This window comes from Taudactylus pleione, unplaced genomic scaffold (assembly GCF_031769625.1).
Source record: "Taudactylus pleione unplaced genomic scaffold, aTauple2 ptg000095l, whole genome shotgun sequence".
NCBI lineage: Eukaryota > Metazoa > Chordata > Amphibia > Anura > Myobatrachidae > Taudactylus > Taudactylus pleione.
The window spans coordinates 34259945-34279706 of record NW_028284497.1 but is presented as its reverse complement, the minus strand read 5'-3'; the positions used below and the strand labels follow the sequence as shown (position 1 = coordinate 34279706).

The 19762-nt window shown below is 39.6% G+C and overlaps 1 protein-coding gene across 1 annotated transcript in view; it reads right to left on the bottom strand.

Annotated features, from left to right (window-relative positions):
* Positions 1-623: 623 nt before the first annotated feature.
* The window catches only part of FRMD3 (FERM domain containing 3), a 247169-nt gene continuing 228030 nt past the window's right edge, over positions 624-19762 (bottom strand). Inside the window, exon 14 of the mRNA XM_088470113.1 lies at positions 624-6388. Within this exon, the coding sequence (XP_088326239.1) occupies positions 5790-6388 (599 nt within the window). The 3' untranslated portion in view covers positions 624-5789. The remainder of the gene's footprint in view (positions 6389-19762) is intronic.

The following is a 19762-nucleotide window of genomic DNA, read 5'->3' as shown; positions in this document are numbered from 1 at the left end:
CACAGCCATTTGTTTAGCATATAAGACTGGTTTGGATATGGTCAGAATGCCGGGAGCGGATTCCCAACAGTGAAAATGCAGGCGATTTTTGGTGAGTATTCTAAGGCTAACTCTAACCCCAATCCTAACCCACCCCTACCGCAGCCTAACCCTAACCGTCCACCGATCCACCCCCGCCAGCTAACCCTGTCTCCTTCGGCACCCTAACTCTCCCCCCGGCACCCTCTCCCCCCCAAGCAGCCTAACAGTAACCCTCCCCTAATACTTAAGTTTGAAGTTGCCTGCATTCTGATCCATCGGTATCCTGTAGCCAGTTTATTAAGCTTCGGGAATCTGACTGTTGGGATACCGACTACATCCCAAAATAATTGCTTCAGCAGTTTAGTACAATAGCACTGGGTCTGATCACAACATACTTCATTGAATCAGAATGCTGGGAGCGGATTCCCGACAGTGAAAATGCAGGCGATTTTTGGTGAGTATTCTAAGGCTAACTCAACCCCAATCCTAACCCACCCCTACCGCAGCCTAACCGTCCACCGATCCACCCCCGCCAGCTAACCCTGTCTCCTTCAGCACCCTAACTCTCCCCCCGGCACCCTCTCCCCCCCAAGCAGCCTAACATTAACCCTCCCCTAATACTTACCTTTGAAGTTGCCTGCATTCTGACCCATCGGTATCCTGTAGCCAGTTTATTAAGCTTCGGGAATCTGACTGTTGGGATAGCGACTACATCCCAAAATAATTGTTTCAGCAGTTTAGTACAATAGCACTGGGTCTGATCACAACATACTCCATTGAATCCAGTGCAATACAAGCATTCACTGCCACCAGCATTTTCCAGGGCAACATTAGTTGAAATATGCAGCCTGTTCCCAAATATGCTGAAACCTTTTAATCCATGATTAGTTCCCTCATGGGCAGCTGGTCTACACGTATTACCTGTGATTGTCATAGAATTAAATAATACCTGTAGCTAGCTCAGTTCCTGTCAGAGGATATGGGAGAAACTCAATTAGCTCCGTTACGTTAACAATTGCTAGTTGATCGCCGGCAGCTATTCAATTAGTCCAACTTTATGTGGATTTCTTTTCGGGTCTCATGAGTATGCAGTTAATGGGCAAAAACACACATTAACACATAAGTCTGTGAACTTTTCACAGACTTTGGGGTCTATAAATCAAGCAGTGACAAGTGTGGAGAAGTGGACCAGTGGAGAAGTTGCCCATAGCAACCAATCAGCTCCTACCTATTACTTTATAGGACTGTACTTGATAAAAGCTACTTGAAAGCTGATTGGTTGCTATGGGCAACTTCTCCACTAGTTCACTTCTCCGCACTTTTCACTGCTTGATAAATAGACCCCTAAATGAATTAACACCCGTTAACTGCACTTACTGTCCCTATTTAACACTCTTTAATAAGGGGTTCGGATGAAAAAAGGCAGAGGAATAGGCTGAATCCCCCTCCTCTCCAATATGTGTTCACCACTTCGAAAACTCACTAAAAAGTGCAGATACAGTGCTCTGCCATGTGGTGACAGTAATGGACTTATCTTACTTATGTTCAGTTAACAGCTGGGAGAGACTGATATAACAGGTTTATAAACATTACAGCTTTATTTCTGTGACACTTTCACGGAAGCCATTCACTTTCTCCAATCCTGATCTGAACTTGCTTTAACCTGTCTCTACTTATTCTTTATTTATTTTATGAATAAAATGTTGATAGATGAAAAACGCATTGCAAGTACACTGATATGTGGTCTATAGAGGCACTGATGTATTTAATACCCTGCTCAATAATGGAAGAAGTGAAGAAACCTCTACATTGAGACTATGACAATTCAGACATTGTTGTAAATTTATTATTCCAGCAGCACAATACATGGACACATTAACAGGAGAACTGTTGTCAAAATATCACCATTTGCAAATGTGCCAATGAAAGAAAATTCTAAATAATTTAATTGAAAATATCCCGTTTTGCACATGCGCAGAATGGATCCTGTGCAAGAGCAGACTCCCAACATCGGAGATGTGCGCTAACCATCGGGTTAGTTTACATCTCTGAATTAGGCCCCTAATTTGATCGGATGGAAGTAAACGTGGATGGGACAAGCCTGTAGAAAGCTATGTCATGCCTTCACTAACTCACTCCTTTATTCCATAGAAATGTGTTTGGTTTGGTTTCAGAGGATTGATGTTTGTTTATAAAACATGGCTTGGCTTGTGTCAAAATAATGATAGGATATTCTCAAGGCCCCCATACACGGCACGATATACCTGCCGATCCAACAGATCGGCACGATATAGGCGCTATATCGTGCCGTGTTTGGACACGATATCGTACCTGATATCGTGCTGCACGCTCCCGCGATGTCGTACATCACATCCCCAGATCGTCCTGCAGAACCATCTGATCTTGGATGCTATGTACGATCCCATTCAAATAGAGGAGGGGGGAGCCGGCATATCGTGCGGTCAGTGGGGATCGCACGATTGCCGGCAGTAACAACACGATCCCGACAGATCGGCCGTGTATGGGAACCTTCAGTCTCAGAGCTACTGAAAGCTTTACGTTATGCAATGCATCCAATTATATTCATCTTTTCTTTACTTCTGCATTACTATTGCCTGCATTGAAAAGCAAAATATTAGAAAATTGTCAAATAAAACCTATGTTATAATACATCTTCAATTATTAGCAAACAACAAAACAAAATGTAAAAAATATAATGGTTAGATTCATTCATTTAAAATGGATTGTTGAACAATTGGGGAAAAAAAACTAGTCAAAATATGTTTTGATATTTAGGATAAGAACCTATAATTTAAATGTGTGATTATTTATCTTTCTATAGTATAGTGCAAGTGTATATTTACTTGTGGTGTGACCTCATATACTATAGATAATGTCAACATTCTCCTATATGATATGGAAGCTGAATGTTGATAAGATAAGTGACACTTTACAATGGACTAATATCAGTGACAAAAACATCTTTCTGCACATCCACATTTCTCAAAATGTTTCCAATTCATGATTTTCAGAAGGATAGTAAGAGTTGAGATAATAATGGTGAAATATAGTCTCACACAATTTGTTTGTTTTAAAAATATACCTTGTCCAATAATCAAAATACATTTTAATATGTGAACACTGCAACTCATGTGATATATAAAAAAGCATTTTGATTATATTGAATGTTTCTTTTTTTACTTTAGGATTTCTTTGTCGCTTGTTACATGACCAACATTCCAGTTTTTAATGGAACTGGCCCAGTGTTAAATAAAGGGTTATAGCGATCTGGATTTTGTTGGGTAGCTCAGAGTTGGCCCTAGTGTTTACTGATTTTTACCTCGGGAAAGATGAAATGTACAGTATGTCACTAGGCTGATATCTCTTTCTATTGATATAAATGGAAAAAGTCATGATTGCTAAATATAAACATTTCAATGAAATTACTGAAAGGTGGAACAAATATTACATATAATTGAAACTTTACATAAATATTAAATATCTCGCTACATTATGTTTTACACAATATTACTAATGACTCTTTTGATGACTTAAATTCTTAAAAGAATAAGGAATTGTATCATTGTGTAGTAGTCACACCACTCTATTGCCTTTACCTTACACTTGGATTTCCTCGCCCTAGGACAGGGCGATGGGGAGAACAGAGAGGGTTATAGGAGGCAGGGTGCTAGGGGAGACAATATAGGTAATTGGGATTAAACAGGGATGTGGGGGTGATATTAAGGGACAGGGTCCCAAAGACAGGAAGGACCCTGTGCCCAGTGGACAGGATAAAATAAATGTAGTACCATTGTGATTTCCCACCTTCTTTTGTCATTTTCACCTTTATTTTATCAGTCTCTTTCTGTCTCAGCTTCCCTCTCACGGTCTGTCTGTCTACCTGTCTCACTTACCTATCTCATTCTTTCTCCATGCAGGATCGGTTTCTTACCCGCCCTTAGCAAATCAGCTAAAGAACTTCGTCAAGCTGCTTCCTGTGCCTCCTAAATGCCGCTGTGACAGCATAGAAAGGAGCGCGGTGAGGATTCTATGCTTACATGCTGCTCCCATGGCACTTTTTTACTCTTCACAAAAGGCTTCTTTTTTTTTTACTTTAACCAACAGTAAAAATTCAGCAGTTGGGAGGTTTTCAGTTATAAACTAAAGCCTGGATCTCACCTTATATGTAATTGCCTTTTAGCTAAAATCCATCCTATACTGTACTGCAAAAAGCAACATATGGTTTTTGGGTTGGTAGTAAAACTGGACTTTGCAATGTATTTATTAGGCACATTACTTGATTTGAATATTCTCATTATTTTGTACTAGTCACATGATGACTCTCCCCATCCTGGGCAGTCTGCACGTGTCTCACTTCTTAGTGATATGTATCCATGAAGAAACTTCACTAAATCTAATCTAAACAAAAAGTGCATTTCTTCCTCTCCAGTATAATAGATTGCATCTTTCAGTGTAACATTTTGTAAAACTCAATATAAAAAGTAGTGATAATAAGGTTGGTATGTTGCATGTTTAACTTTATATAATTGAAATAGGTGAGACACTCTGAGCAAAGAATAATATACTGTATACATTATTATAAAATAATAATAAAAGGGGTGATGCAAAGATAGAAATAATTTAGTGTATATTAAGCAAAAGTAATAAGCCTCCTAACTGGTGTATATACATTTACATGTTGGTCCACATTGGCCGAATTATGTGAATATGCCCCTACTGAATTCTGGGTATTTGAGAGTACCCCATCACACCCCCGTTCCACCTCTATATTAGTAAGTGTAGATACATTCGGAATGTGTTTGACTCTGCATTCTCACATTTCCTGAGCACATGCAAAGCGAGTTCACGCAAGATATTGGGGGAGATTTATCACAATATTTGGAGAGATAAGGTACTAACCAACCAGCTTCTGTCACTTTACAGGCTGTGTTTGAAAAATAACAGGATATGTTTGGTTATTACTTCACTTTATCTCTCTCCAAGCTTTGATAAATCTCCCCCATGGTATACAAACGGTCATATGTTCAACTCTGCATAAGCCCGAAAGTCTGCAGTTGACAAATCTATTTTCTTCTTGGGCAGTCATCACTGATATACCAGCTTAAAACCTCTGAATATATTGTGCAAATATGTGTTTTTGAGAATTGAGACACAGATTGAAAAAAAAAAAAAAAACATTCAGAAAAAAGCCAATATTGCAAGTCATCTAAAAATATTTTTTTCAACATGCTCTTGTGCATTAAAGTTTTTAGTCTGTACAATTAAATAAGTTAAGAAGACTTATTTCTTTACTACAAATTTACCAAAATATTTGAACACATAAAAAGTTAAGAAAATAAAACCAGCAAAAAACGTTGCTTGTATAGGCATCGGTTACCCCTTCTGTGGCCAGGGTTCGACTGCATTATGCATCTGCAATGTGTTTCAGTACTCTCTGGCAAGGAAGGAGTTAGGGGACATTATACTGAGGTTTATATTCAAAATGACTCTCCCAGAACGTGCCACAGATCTCAAGGACAGATCACTTTTTTTCTGATTTAAACACACCAAAATGTCAACTGCTAAAAATATATACATAATTACTCCACTATACAGTAAAAAAAGCAAGAAAATCAAGATATTTACAATGTACTTCATTATTTTTGGTAACAGTTTCAATGACCCATTGGATATTAAAAATACATCTTTATGATATGTAGGGAAGAGAAGTATTGAATATAACCCTCAGTTGTTAATATTGCACTAATTTAGGAACTGTTAGCAACATTAAGTGCTGAGCTGATTTTACATGCCAACCACTTCCGAAGAGGACAATAGAACTCGTTGTGGAACTGCTCAAATTCCGGAGTCTGGCGGATTTCGTGAAGAAAGGAAACGTCAATGTCCGATTCCAGCAGGACGAGAAGCAGTGGGAGAAGCACCAACAGCAAGCCCAGGGTTACCACGAGAAGCCGGGAGAAACTCTTGAGAAACGCATTCAGCTGCATGTTTCCCATCAGTACATTGTAGCTCATGCTTAGTGCTTTCCTGGCAGCCTTCAACTCTTCCTCCTCTGCAATCAAAAATGCATGTTCATCTGCCTCAAACTCCTCAAAAGAATAAGCATCGTCTCTCTCACTTTCTGCCCTCAGTGGGCAATTAAAGAGCATCTCAACCCCCTCATCTACTGGTGTGGGCAACAAGCTAGCGCTGGGGTTGTACACCTGCTCTGAGATGGTCAGAGGCTCCTCTTTCTCACTCTCTTCTTCATCATGACTAGTATCTGGCATCACCTCTATGTCTCTGGCAGGGGAGTTACCAGGCACAGGGGGAGAAGTGACATCATGTTGCTGTGACAGCAGTATACCTAGAGAAAAGAACAAAAATATGAATCATTTGCCAGGATCACTGTACATGTTGTTCGTCACATGTTGTAATATTAAATGATAGTGTTCAACAAGGTAATGTTAGCATACACAGGACTTACTGTGATAGGATGTGTATTTGTTAGCAAGTTGTGTTCTGGTTAAGTCATTGTGTAACATGCCACAATTATGTGAGGGATGTAGAATTTATGGTTTATGTGAGAATTTATTTGTGATAACGACCCACATTGAGCATTAGTCTTGTGGATTACCTCTCCCTGAAACTATAATTCTCTCTTTTTATATGTAATTACATTCTACAGTTTAGTAGCCATAACAATAGTTATACTTAGGACATAATAGTCTACTCTACCTTCATGTTGGAGAGACTCCCAGATTATTGGAAAACCTCCCACACTATCTGTGGATGCAGGCAGCTCACCAGCCTGTGAATTGGGTAAGGACTGTCATAACGATGCATGCCATGAAGACCACTGAGGGGCTAATGTAAAGCTAGACACATTTACACTCCAAATGTATGCAGGAAAGGATACAGGCAAAGAAAAGTGCCTTTATGTAAGTGTGTCATCCTCATGCACCTTGATATGCAACCATCCATACAATAGTAGCTTTTGTGCCAGACCTAAGTACGTCAGACATACAAGTGTGAATACCTACACACCTTAATAGTGAAGAGATAATTTCAGTAGAAATTTGCTAAGGTCATATTACCCTATCTGTACACAACATAATAATTAAATTAAATATATACACAAGAGAAAAGGGTGTAGACATTTATAAATAAATTCAAAAGTCGCATTTTCAACATTAATTAAAAATTAAATATAAACGTGCTATTTTTCTCTTTTCAAAATCCATTTTGAATATTCTCCTCACAGTAGTCCAAGTGGAAATATAAGTTAATGCAAATAGATGGATGTGACTTACATTAAGTACTATCAGCTGTGTCAGTACACAAGCAGCCAATTAGAAATGTCTAGGTAGGTATGCTCAACATTGACTATCCACACACCAGCCCTCTGGAACTCGCACCCATGTCTACTTGAGATGCAATTATAAGAACTTGCTTTACTTTACTTATGCTCAGATTGGGTACAGGATCCCAGCTGTCGAGATGCCGGCAGTCTGAATCTCGACTCAACTAGGTAAGTGTTCCAACCCTATGCCTCCCCCTAACCCTCCCCCCTGCAGCCTAACCCTTCCCTGCCGCAGCCTAACCCTCCACCCTGCAGCCTAACCCTCCCCTAGTCCCTAATTCTAACCCCCCTTAACCCTAATACTTACCATCGGTTGCCGGCAGTCAGGATTCTGGCACCGGGATTCCGACTGCTGTCTGACTGCGGCACCAGTATTCTGAGCGCCGGCATCCTGAGCGCCAGGATGGTAACTACATCCCCTTTTGCTCACCCACCATTCTCTTCATGTTTTGCAAAAAGTAGTTTTAAGTGTAAGTTGCATAGAATCTGGATACAGACAGACATACATCCAACTCCACATGAGTCCATAAGTTAACAGGGGCATAATAATGTGATTTGCCCCATCACATACCTTGCCAGCCTACATGAGGACACCAATCTTATCATCAAGCCCTGCCCATGTTTTCTTTTCATACCTTCTCTTGGAAGGAAGATATTAAAAGTAGGTAAGTATGATTAAGGAGCAAACACAATTACACATAAAATGCCACCCTTGCAAATGTTTTGCAAAAAAGAACATTAAAATGTATTAATTCCCTGTATAATTCCTTCCTTACTAAGGGCCTGATGCAGTAAGGATCACAACTGCGATTGCAATAGCGATTATGCACGCATTCTCACTGTGATAGTATGCTAATCCACTGCGATCGCTATGCCTCCGCTGCACTATATAAGGACGTCCACTTTACCTCACACACATCCATAATTTTTAGCAAGACTGCAAAACCATTGGTACCATCGAGTACAATCGCAGCCTCACACACACTTGCACAAGGTTAGCAGAACTTGCTAACCTCACCCCCCCACCGTCACCAACCCCAAGCGGTACTTCCTGTCAATCACTCTGCGGTGGGTCCCGATCGGGTGCACGGAGTGCGATGCATATGCATGTACAGAACGCAACAATCGGACAATTGCGTGCGTATTAGCAGTTGCGATCCTTGCTGAATCAGGCACTGATACAACATGATTTGACCTGTGTTTTAGACTGGTTTTATAATGACTGAAAAAAATCTACATACTGTAAATAAATTACCAGTACGGAAGTAATGTCACCAGCGGAATTAAGTTATGAACTCTAGCTCATAAAAGACTTTTCTCAACAAAAAATGATCTTAATGAAAATCAGTAATGATAACACCTGCATAGAAGTATGTATAAATAAAATTGGTGGCAAAGGATTTTTTTTTTTTTATCAAGATCACAACTCAAAGGGGCTGATTCAGAGTCACACTCAAAGCGGCCATTTACATCTGCTTGCAAGAGCGTTCATCATCAATATCGCTATGTACACCAGCCATATCCTGAGTCCAAGACGTCCAACTGAAATTCCAGGTCTTTACATAGGCTTACCTCTGCTCTGAATAGACTGTAATTCCATCTACTGTACACACCCAAGGCAAACTTATGCTAAGTGTGAAAGCCCAGTTGCCATCCAGTTAAACTTATTTTAATATTGCATTTATTTATGGATTTTCGAAATTTACATCCACAAAAATATTACAACAAACAACATATCCAGGAGACAAGGCAAAGTACAGTAATAAAAGGAATAATACTTAGCACTTTAAGATATATAGAGATACGTAAGTAAAAAGAGCATACGAAATGTGACAAGCCAAGCAAAAACGAAACACAGTAAAATAGAGCACAAAAAGAGACACTCAGTAATAATTAGCATTTAAAAAAAAAATATTTGTGAGGTATCAGAGTAGAAATAAAAGCAGGCGAATAGTAATTCACCCAATACAGAAAATGTACAAGTATCAAAACCCCATAAAATAGAAAAGTAGTGAAGTGGGGCTCGAAGGCACCATTCAGGCCCACACAACACTAAACCAGGAGAATAATCGGTAGCATTGTGTAGACCTCAACACTCAACATCAAACCAAGCTGCACTAATGTGAACCTCTCTACAGAAGGCTGACGTGGTGCAACTAAGTATCAGATCAATATAGAGTAACTAACAGAATATATACATCAGCCATTAACTCCACAACATAAACAGCAAAATACAGCAATTAACAACCTTCCCCACATTCCCCCCACTCTGTATGACCATACCACCACCATACCCGGATCCCCGAAGAAAAACCCCTTCTAACTACTCTCCTGCACCTAAACCCCACCCATCAACACAAAGAACAAGGGAACAGTTATTCCTGAGTACCTAAGACCATGGTGTATTGAGCCAGATCTCAGTGGCAACAAAGAGACTCCCAAAAATAATAAGCGAGATAATCTAACCAAATATAAAACCAAAACAATAAAGAGCAATAAGGAAAACAAGAAAAAAAAGAACGTGACAGAGCAAACCATAGGGGTAAATAATTCTGGAACAGTATAAAGACAGGAAGAGAAAAGAAGACTCTTTGTTGGAGGCACTCTTAAAGTAGTATGAATAGTTTAAAGTTTTTAGGTTTTAGAATATAAGGGGAAAGAGGTTATTTTTCAACCTCCAATAATATTTAAATACAACCAACAATTACAAACAAACATATAAATCAATATAGTTGACTGTCAATTTTTGTTAATACAGGCAAAAGGCGATTGTTGTAAGTGGTTAGATTCAACACATTATATATATCTATTATTGATCATTCAAAAACATCCCTTGTTGTTGAAAATAATGACAGAAAAACTTTCCTTCTAATTTTGAAAAAATATCAGATAAACATATCTACATACAGTAGATTCTAGTATTCTTGAAGTAGTATTTTGTCAGATGGTTTATCCTGCATACAGTACATACTGTTATAGGAGATATCATTGTATCCATTTAGTACAAATATCTTGCAACATGTTGCAATGCAGTTGCTGAAGAGCTAGCAGAGAGACAATTAGTACTAATATGTTGCAGCATGTTGCAATGAAGCAGCTCAAGAGCTAACAGAGACAATTAGTACTACTATGTTGCAGCATGTTGCAATGCAGTTGCTCAAGAGCTAGCAGAGACAATTAGTACTAATATGTTGCAGCATGTTGCAATGCAGTTGCTCAAGAGCTAGCAGAGACAATTAGTACTACTATGTTGCAGCATGTTGCAATGCAGTTGCTCAAGAGCTAACAGAGACAATTAGTACTACTATGTGGCAGCATGTTGCAATGAAGCAGCTCAAGAGCTAACAGAGACAATTAGTACTACTATGTTGCAGCATGTTGCAATGCAGTTGCTCAAGAGCTAGCAGAGAGACAATTAGTACTAATATGTTGCAGCATGTTGCAATGCAGTTGCTCAAGAGCTAGCAGAGAGACAATTAGTACTACTATGTTGCAATGCAGTTGCTCAAGAGCTAGCAGAGAGACAATTAGTACTACTATGTTGCAGCATGTTGCAATGCAGTTGCTCAAGAGCTAACAGAGACAATTAGTACTACTATGTGGCAGCATGTTGCAATGAAGCAGCTCAAGAGCTAACAGAGACAATTAGTACTACTATGTTGCAGCATGTTGCAATGCAGTTGCTCAAGAGCTAGCAGAGACAATTAGTACTAATATGTTGCAGCATGTTGCAATGCAGTTGCTCAAGAGCTAGCAGAGACAATTAGTACTACTATGTTGCAGCATGTTGCAATGCAGTTGCTCAAGAGCTAACAGAGACAATTAGTACTACTATGTTGCAGCATGTTGCAATGCAGTTGCTCAAGAGCTAGCAGAGAGACAATTAGTACTAATATGTTGCAGCATGTTGCAATGCAGTTGCTCAAGAGCTAGCAGAGAGACAATTAGTACTACTATGTTGCAGCATGTTGCAATGCAGTTGCTCAAGAGCTAGCAGAGAGACAATTAGTACTACTATGTTGCAGCATGTTGCAATGCAGTTGCTCAAGAGCTAACAGAGACAATTAGTACTACTATGTTGCAGCATGTTGCAATGCAGCAGCTCAGGAGCTAGCTAGCTTTATTCTAAAACCTAAAAAAATAAACGTTAAGTTTTAATCTATTCATACTACTTTAAGAGTGCCTCCAACAAAGAGTCTTCTTTTCTCTTCCTTTTCCTTATTGATACTGTTCTGACTCAGGGGAGCACCACCAACCAAGAATTAGGAAGCAACCACTGCTATTGCTTTGAATCTTACTAAGTTGGTCTTTTACACATAATAATATAATATACCCTACTGTAATATTTTTCATATTGAGTATATAGTGCCAACCACTTTTTCGGATTGACCAACTTAGATTGTTTTTTTCTAGTGCAGGTCCCAATCCTTCTGTCTCTACAGTATAAAGATAGTCAAACGAAGGTCAAAAGCATAATTAAAAGGGTAATGACCAAACAAATTAAAGAAAAACAAGTCAAGTGCACCTAAGTCAAAACTGGATACAAAAACATAAGTACAGAATAAAACATAGCTCATTTTTATTTTTACATTAGTAAATAATACATACATTTTATTATATTTATTGGGGTTTTTTGTCATTTTTTTTACTGTTTATTAGCTATTGGTGCAAAACCTTCCATCTAGCCTGCAAATGCAGATGGTCAGCTAATAAACTAACCATGAGCATGTAAAAATGTTGAGGTTTAGCTGTCTGAAACTGCAATTCCAAAAAAAGCCATTTTAGTACTCTTGTAACTACAGGGATCTGAGGCACGGCCTCCTTGTATCAGAAGCGATGAGATAGTACTAACAGCTCCTAGTAAGGTGTGGGTGTATGCTTAGGGTTGGGCTGGGTGCACACCTTTGCGATCACTCTTTCGATATGATGTATCGATCAACTTCACTCCCTATCGTAAGACCTGACCACAGTGCTGATACCCGCATACACACCCATACAGTTATACTTGCAGCCTTCGATCCTGACTGCCAACATATCGTAAGAAAATTATTACACCACCCACAGAGGAGGCGATGCTGCTGGTGTAGAATTGCAAGAAAGGTGGAAGGTGCGTACACACAGCACTTTTGGTCCGATCTGGCCCAGTTGAATCTGACGAAAAGTAAACTGCACATAAGATGCGATCCTTCGATTCGACCACTTTTCACCAACAAAGCATGATCGAAGGTGCATACACTTTTAATATCGAAAGAACGAGTCAAAATTGAAAGAGTGGCCCAACGATTGTATAGGTGTGTACCCAACTTTACACACATGAATGTTATGTTTAAAACAGTGGCTCAGGTGTAGTATTGTACGGAGTGTAGATGCATATGACTATATATAGTAAAAAAACATACTAAAACAGGATACATTTTTTTGAAGACTTAGGGGTCTATACATTAAGGGAAAAATATTCCCAGTGATAATTAAGGATTGAATTCGCTGTGAGTTCAATCCTTGTATAGGAGGCATTTATCATGTGTAGTGTAAGGAGTATAGATGCATATGACTATATATAGTAAAAACAAAACATACTAATACAGGATAAATTTTTTCGAAGACCTAGGGCTGTATTCAATTAGAGGCGAAACTGGAAGTTCCGATCAGCCGATATATCATTCGATATATCGGCCACAATCAGCCGATTTGCGGACGAAATTTGCCAACTTTCGCCTAAAAACTGGAGAAAACTTTTCTCCAGCCTAGGGCAGGCAAAAAAATTAGCAAAATCCCTATTTTTGTGTAAAAATGTGGGGATTTCTTACAGAACCCTTTGGACAGGCCCCCTAATAATACCTTAGCGAAAAAATAAATTGTAAGTTGCGTACTTTGTTGAAAACGGCCCCTGAATTTTGCGGTAAAAAAAAATTTTCTCCATGAAAAATGCGTTTTACGTATTGGGTCTGGTATTACGGAGGGCCATAACGATGCGCCGAGTGTTTTAAATATCGCATGTATAATAGTACATAGGCAACCATAGAGAGAGAAAGTATTGGTGAAAATTAAATATAAAACAATGGGGTATGTATGTAAAAATGTATATAAATTTATTCTAAATTGTAAAATCAATGTTACCATATAGCAAACATATTAATCATGAATACTAATAAAAAGGAAAAGGGGCCCAAAAGTCACTGGAATATAATATGAGTAAGAAAGTTAAGATGTTACTTATATCCAATGCAGAGTGAATGTTCCTTTGCAATGAAAGAGGTGAATTAGTCTCTTATAAATTCCATACCAGATCACAGCCCTTGAGATAATGAAAAGGTGCTCCGTGGGTTAAACTGAAACTCGACCCGACCAGCAGGGAGTTGATGACAGGTAAGGCTGCCAGAGGGAGCTTGCATGTGTTGCGGTGACTCTTATGCAGCCGCTTGTAAAGAATAGTCCTGTTCTCACCTCGGCTTGTATCCTCCAAGGCGCGGTGATGTAATGAGAGCCATGGTGAAGGTGGCTGGCAGGTGCAGCTCTACCCACTTACTGGGGAGCTGATAAATTGCCGCTCAATGTTCTGTGGACGATGGGATAGCCGGGCTAGTAAGATGGGACGCTCCTGGGTTGTGGAAAGGGTGTGCAGTCGGGCTCCTTGAGAATTGCCAGTTTGTGGCCAAGCACCTACGTGTTTCAACTTCTAACTGACGTCTTTTTCAAGGTTAGAAGTTCATCAGCTCCCCAGTAAGTGGGTAGAGCTGCACCTGCCAGTCACCGTGACCGCGGCTCTCATTACATCACCGTGCCTTGGAGGATACAAGCCGAGGTGAGAACAGGACTATTCTTTACTAAAGTATGGGGACTGTGGAAATCATTGGGGGACAATTGTAACCAGTAGATATCTGTGATATCTCCTACTTTACAAAAATTATAAATTACTCAGGCACTTAATAGGTGAAAATCTTAATTTTCACCTACTTTTGTAGAAATTAAGTGATGATGAATAGACCCCTTATAGAGAAAGCTAAAATAATTGCTTGTTAACCATATATTATTAGACATAAAACATGTATAATAATAGATGACAAAAGCCAGGTGATAATTTATTGTGGAGAACAGTATTCTCCAAAAAAGCACTTAGAGGCAATATCAACAAGGGTAGAAATGTTAAGGTTGAGCTACTGCAGATTTATCGTAGTAAGAAGTGTAATAATTATATACTGTCGTTTTAATTGTTAGCAATTTATAAATGTTGTATTATCCTGTATCAGGGCAACTATTTATGCTGAAGCACAGAATAATAAGTTAATAGATGATTTTGATTCTATAAACAGGTGCCCAGAATCAGTTTTCAATAGCATCATGTCTTTCAGTGAATATGTACAAGAATGGGTATAGAAATCATTGTAAATTATTATATAGTATTAGATATTATTATTATTATTATTATTATCATTATTACTACTGAATTCTTAACATTTTACCATAAGAAGAAGTTTACTTGCATACATAGATTAAAATTGTTGCACATGCCAGCCGTATGTTCTGGATGAAATACATATATTAAAATAACCATAATGTTATCTTACTAAATACTCTATAGATATCAGTAATTAGTCACAAAATAGAGCTAATACATGTATGTCAATCTATCTTCCCTCTATTGAATACAGAAGCACACTGATTCCCTGTGTGAAGCCTCTGTGCAGAGTCAGACTGACACTGACTATAAAGCTAACAAACCCCCCGTAGTATAAACATTGTGGGGAAGAGAGAATGAAAGCAGGTATTACCAGCGCTCTTTGCTTTGATCCTAGATCCAAACTTCAGTAAGCGTATGAAAATCTCTTTGCTGGAGTGATTCACCATGCGCAAATATACACTTTTGGTAGTCTTGATTTTAACCAAACACTTCACCATGACTGGTATCTTGCTAGCTGTGCCATGCACCAGTGTGTTGAAGCTCTGACAATTGATAGCTATGATATGCCAGGGCCAGAAATGTTTATAACAAGAGAGAGAATAGGAAGGTCATATAAACAAAGCCAGGGGTTTAAATGGGAGGATAAAGTGATCCACCACTCTAATAATAAACACTTAGCTATGGAACTGGGCAATGCATACTTTCTCACTTCTAACCATATATATCAATATGTTTACAGAAAATTAATTAATTAATTGAGGTTAACTATTTGTGCCATTTCTAGAAGTTCAACCATCTGTCATTTGTAATAACAATATTTTTTCTTTGATAAAAATGTATTAAATGATGTTACCGAGACGATCGCCTAATGATCAGGGGAACTTTATATAAACGTCACTCATTACAGATAAAACATTTTTGTCACATAAAGTATGCTTAGTCCAAACATTTCTGACAACATTTATGAAAGGGTGCAAGATGCTGGCTATTCATATATAAGAACTGGGTTTTTTATTTTAGAGTAAACAATATGGGGGAGTTCTAATTAGCCATGTGATAAGGAATGCGCTAATACTACTGTATGTGGGGTGTGAAAGAGGGAAAATTGTGCTGGTTGCTGCTCAAGTCTCAAAGAGGTGCAAGCAAGCAATGAGCTATGCAGCCACACATTGAAACCTAGCGCTTAATTGAATCTGCCCCTTTGTATTAATTACTCTATAAGGTTGTCACTATATAAGATTATGGGGCAGATTTAATTAGACTTGAGCTTTAACGCCCGGAGCTAATCAATTATAAGCCCATTTCCTTTCATGGTAAGCCAGCAGCTAATGCGAGTTAACGCTTAGATTCTGAGTTAAGTACCCGTAGCTATGGGTTAACGCTCTTGTGACGGCCACGGTAAGGGCAAAAAGCGCTACCAATTCTCAGGAGGGTGTGAATAGACATTTGTGGTAAGTGCAGCCTTTTCGGCTTCCCGTGAGCAGCAATTAAATAGCCCCGGACACTGCTACAAGCCTACTGATTCACAGCCGCTCGCTAGATGCGATCGCTCGTACGATGTGTATGCAAATTGCGTAGGCAGTGCTACCACACAGCAATGCATTAGCACGCCCAGTATTTATTTTTTATTTTTTTACATCTGTTTATTGATAAAAAAAATTCACATATACAATAAAACAATAGATATAGCATAATAAAAAGCTACTGAAAGTTACAGAAATTATTGACCATAGTTATAGTATATCAGAGCATTACATTATCAATATTCTAAAATGAAAGAAAGAAGAATATAAGGGATAAGGGGGGGAAAACAAAGAAAGAGGAAGGGAGGAGATGACAGAAGGGATGAGAAAGTGAACAGAAAAGAATTAAGAAAATAGGAGATAGGAGGAATGATGCCAACCAGTGCAATTCAATATCTCTCTATAGATAGCGTCAAAAGAGAGTCTTTTTAAATTGTAGTCAAAGGGGGTTGACCATTAAAGTGGGAAGTCCATGGAGACCATACTTTAATAAAATGATCTGAAGTATCATGCAAGATAGAGGATATTCGCTCCATTTTATAAGTAATCCAAATTGCATTGATAGTAGCTAATACAGGGGGGGGGGGGTGCTGATGATTTCCAGTGAGCTGCTAATTGCCATTTGGCTGTGTTCAAAATATGTTTAATGAGTTTTTGTACAGGTCGAGTGGTGTTTTGAATAGGAGGAAAAAGCAGGGTAAATAGCGGGATAGAAGGGATTTGGACATCCACAATTTCTCTAATCAGTTTATGAATATTTTTCCAGTACTGTTGAATGTGAGGGCATGACCACCAGATATGCAGCAGGGTTCCACGCTGTACGCCAAATCTTTAATACATCGCGGAGACCATTAGGTATATTGATTGAAGGCGGGAGGGAACCAGATACCAGCGGTAATAAAGTTTTCTTTAATTCTAACTGAAATAGAACTTTTAGAGATTTCAGATCTGATTTCTATCCACTTCTCCGGAGTCAGAGTCTCTCCTATATCACTTTCCCAAGCCAGCTCATGAGGTTCTTTTAAAGACTGGTTGTGGGAAAGGAGGATTTGGTATATTGTAGAAATTAGGCCTTTGGTAGTACGGTGATTTTGGCATAATGACTCTATAGGAGTTTTATTTAAAGGAGAGGTTGGTTTTTTGAGTGACTGGAAAAAGTGACGGATCTGTAAAAACTGATAAAATACTTTGTGTGGAAGGGAGTATCTAGATTGTAAATCAGAGAAATCAGGGACGTAGCATAGAGGAACTATATCCAGTGGGAAAAGAATGTTAAATTTAGTCCAATACTGAAATGATTGATGGGTTATACCTGGGACAAAATCTGGATTATTCCATAATGGAATTAAAAGCGGATGGGAGGAGCGAAGTTGATATAGTCGTTTACAAAGGTCCCATACTGAGAGAGTAAACCGGACTGCAGGAAGGATGGAGCTCGTGGCCGGGTGGTTAGCAGGTGTACACCATAGGAGGCTATAAGGGGAATATGTCTGAAGGACATGAGCTTCGATACTTGTCCAAACTTTTCGGTCGGGGGGTGCATGCCATAGGATGCATGTTGACAAGTGAGTCGCACTAAAATACTTAACTAAATCGGGAACACCCAGGCCTCTCTGCAAGCCATTTTTTGAAGAATGCGCGACCTGCCCATATGAAGTGCGTTATCTTAATTTGAAGATTTGTTAAAAAAATTTGTGGAATGTGGATCGGTAAAGTCTGCCAAAGATATAAAAGACGTGGTAGGATATTCATTTTTACCACTGCCATACAGCCTATCCATGAAATCATTAGTTTTCCCCAAGTGGAAAGATCCGATGCAATAGTAGCTAATAGTCTTGGTGAGCAGCGTAGAGGGAAGAATACTTCTTGGTGAGGTAGATGCCCAAATATTTAAATTTGTCTGGCTGTCATCGGGAGGGGAATGTACACTGCAATAATCACTGAGAGGTCGGGGGAACTCGAATATCTAACATTTCAGTTTTGTCCGAATTAATTTTGAAGTTTGACAGCTGGCCATAATTCTCAATTTCAATAAATAGATGCGATAAAGAAGAGTGGGGGTCAGTTAGTGTCAGGATTACATCATCTGCATAAAGAGCAATTTTATACCAAAAATACCATTATTAAGTCTGATTCTAGCGGCTAGGGGCACCATCACAAGCGGAAAGAGGTGTGGGGACAAAGGGCATCCCTGTTTAGTACTATTTTGAATAAGAAATAGGACAGAGGAGAGTCAATTTACAAATACAGAAGCTGAAGGGTTGTGGTAAAGTGAAGTTAGACCGTTAGAGAAAGCCCCCTTGAATCCCATAGTATTAAGAGTTTGTTGGATGAAAGGCCAAGCCACTCTGTCAAAGGCCTTTTCCGCATCAAGGGCCACCACCAGGGTCAGCTCTGATCTGTTTTGAGCGAGATGAATCAAATTGATTAGACGTCTGGTATTATCTGAAACGTGTCTATTAGATATGAAGCCCACCTGGTCAGGATGGACCAGATGTGGCATAATCTGTTGGCCAAGATTTTTGCAAAGAGCTTCAGATCTACATTTAAGAGGGATATTGGTCTGTAATTCTTTATCTCCAAAGGGTCACGATCCGGTTTAGGGATAACAATTATATTGGCCCTGGTGGTGGCCTCATCAAGTGTCTTACCATCCAATAATGAGTTGAAGAGTAGTGGTAGCATTGGAAATAAAGGTTCTGTACATTTTTTATAGTAGAGGGCTGTGAGGCCATCTGGACCAGGAGCTGCTGATCTGCGGAGCTGTCTTATGGTGGCTATGATTTCTTCGTTGGAGATGGGTGCATTTAAAGAGAGAATATGTTTGTGAGTCCATTTAGGTAGGGAGCATGACGTTAAAAATTTACTAATTTTGGAACTTCCGGTGGGCGAGGCATCTGGAATGGCCGCCTTTTAGTTGTCTTCCTAGTAGTGGCGCATGAAATCCTCTTTGATCCTCCATCACATGCCCTATTTAGGGTTTTTTGACTGCCCCATTGTTTAGCCTATAAAAAGGGGATTCTTTTGATAGCCATATCGCCACTGCTCACCCAATCCCACCGGACTTCTGCTGCGAATAGCACAAAACAGCGAGCACGCCAAGTATCTGGTGCGAATTTCGGTGTGGACGCCGTCATGGCTACCTAAACTGCCTCCTCAGTGACAAAGCCGAGTGTGCTGCCGCTGACGCCCTGCCTGATTTGCCTACCTCGTGAGGTTGTCCGGCTCCTTACCTGCCAGGACCTTCTTGCTGCGGGGGCTGCTGATGGCCGGGATGTCCTGAGAGCTGCCGGGCCCTCTGCTACTGACGCCCTGGTCCTCTCTTCTGCTCCCGCCGCGGGTGACCGCACACGCACTGACTGTCCGGCTCTTTACCTGCCTGGATCCTGTTACTGCGGGGGCTGCTGATGGCCGGGAGATCCTGCGTGCCACCAGGCTCCTCCACTGCTGCTGCTC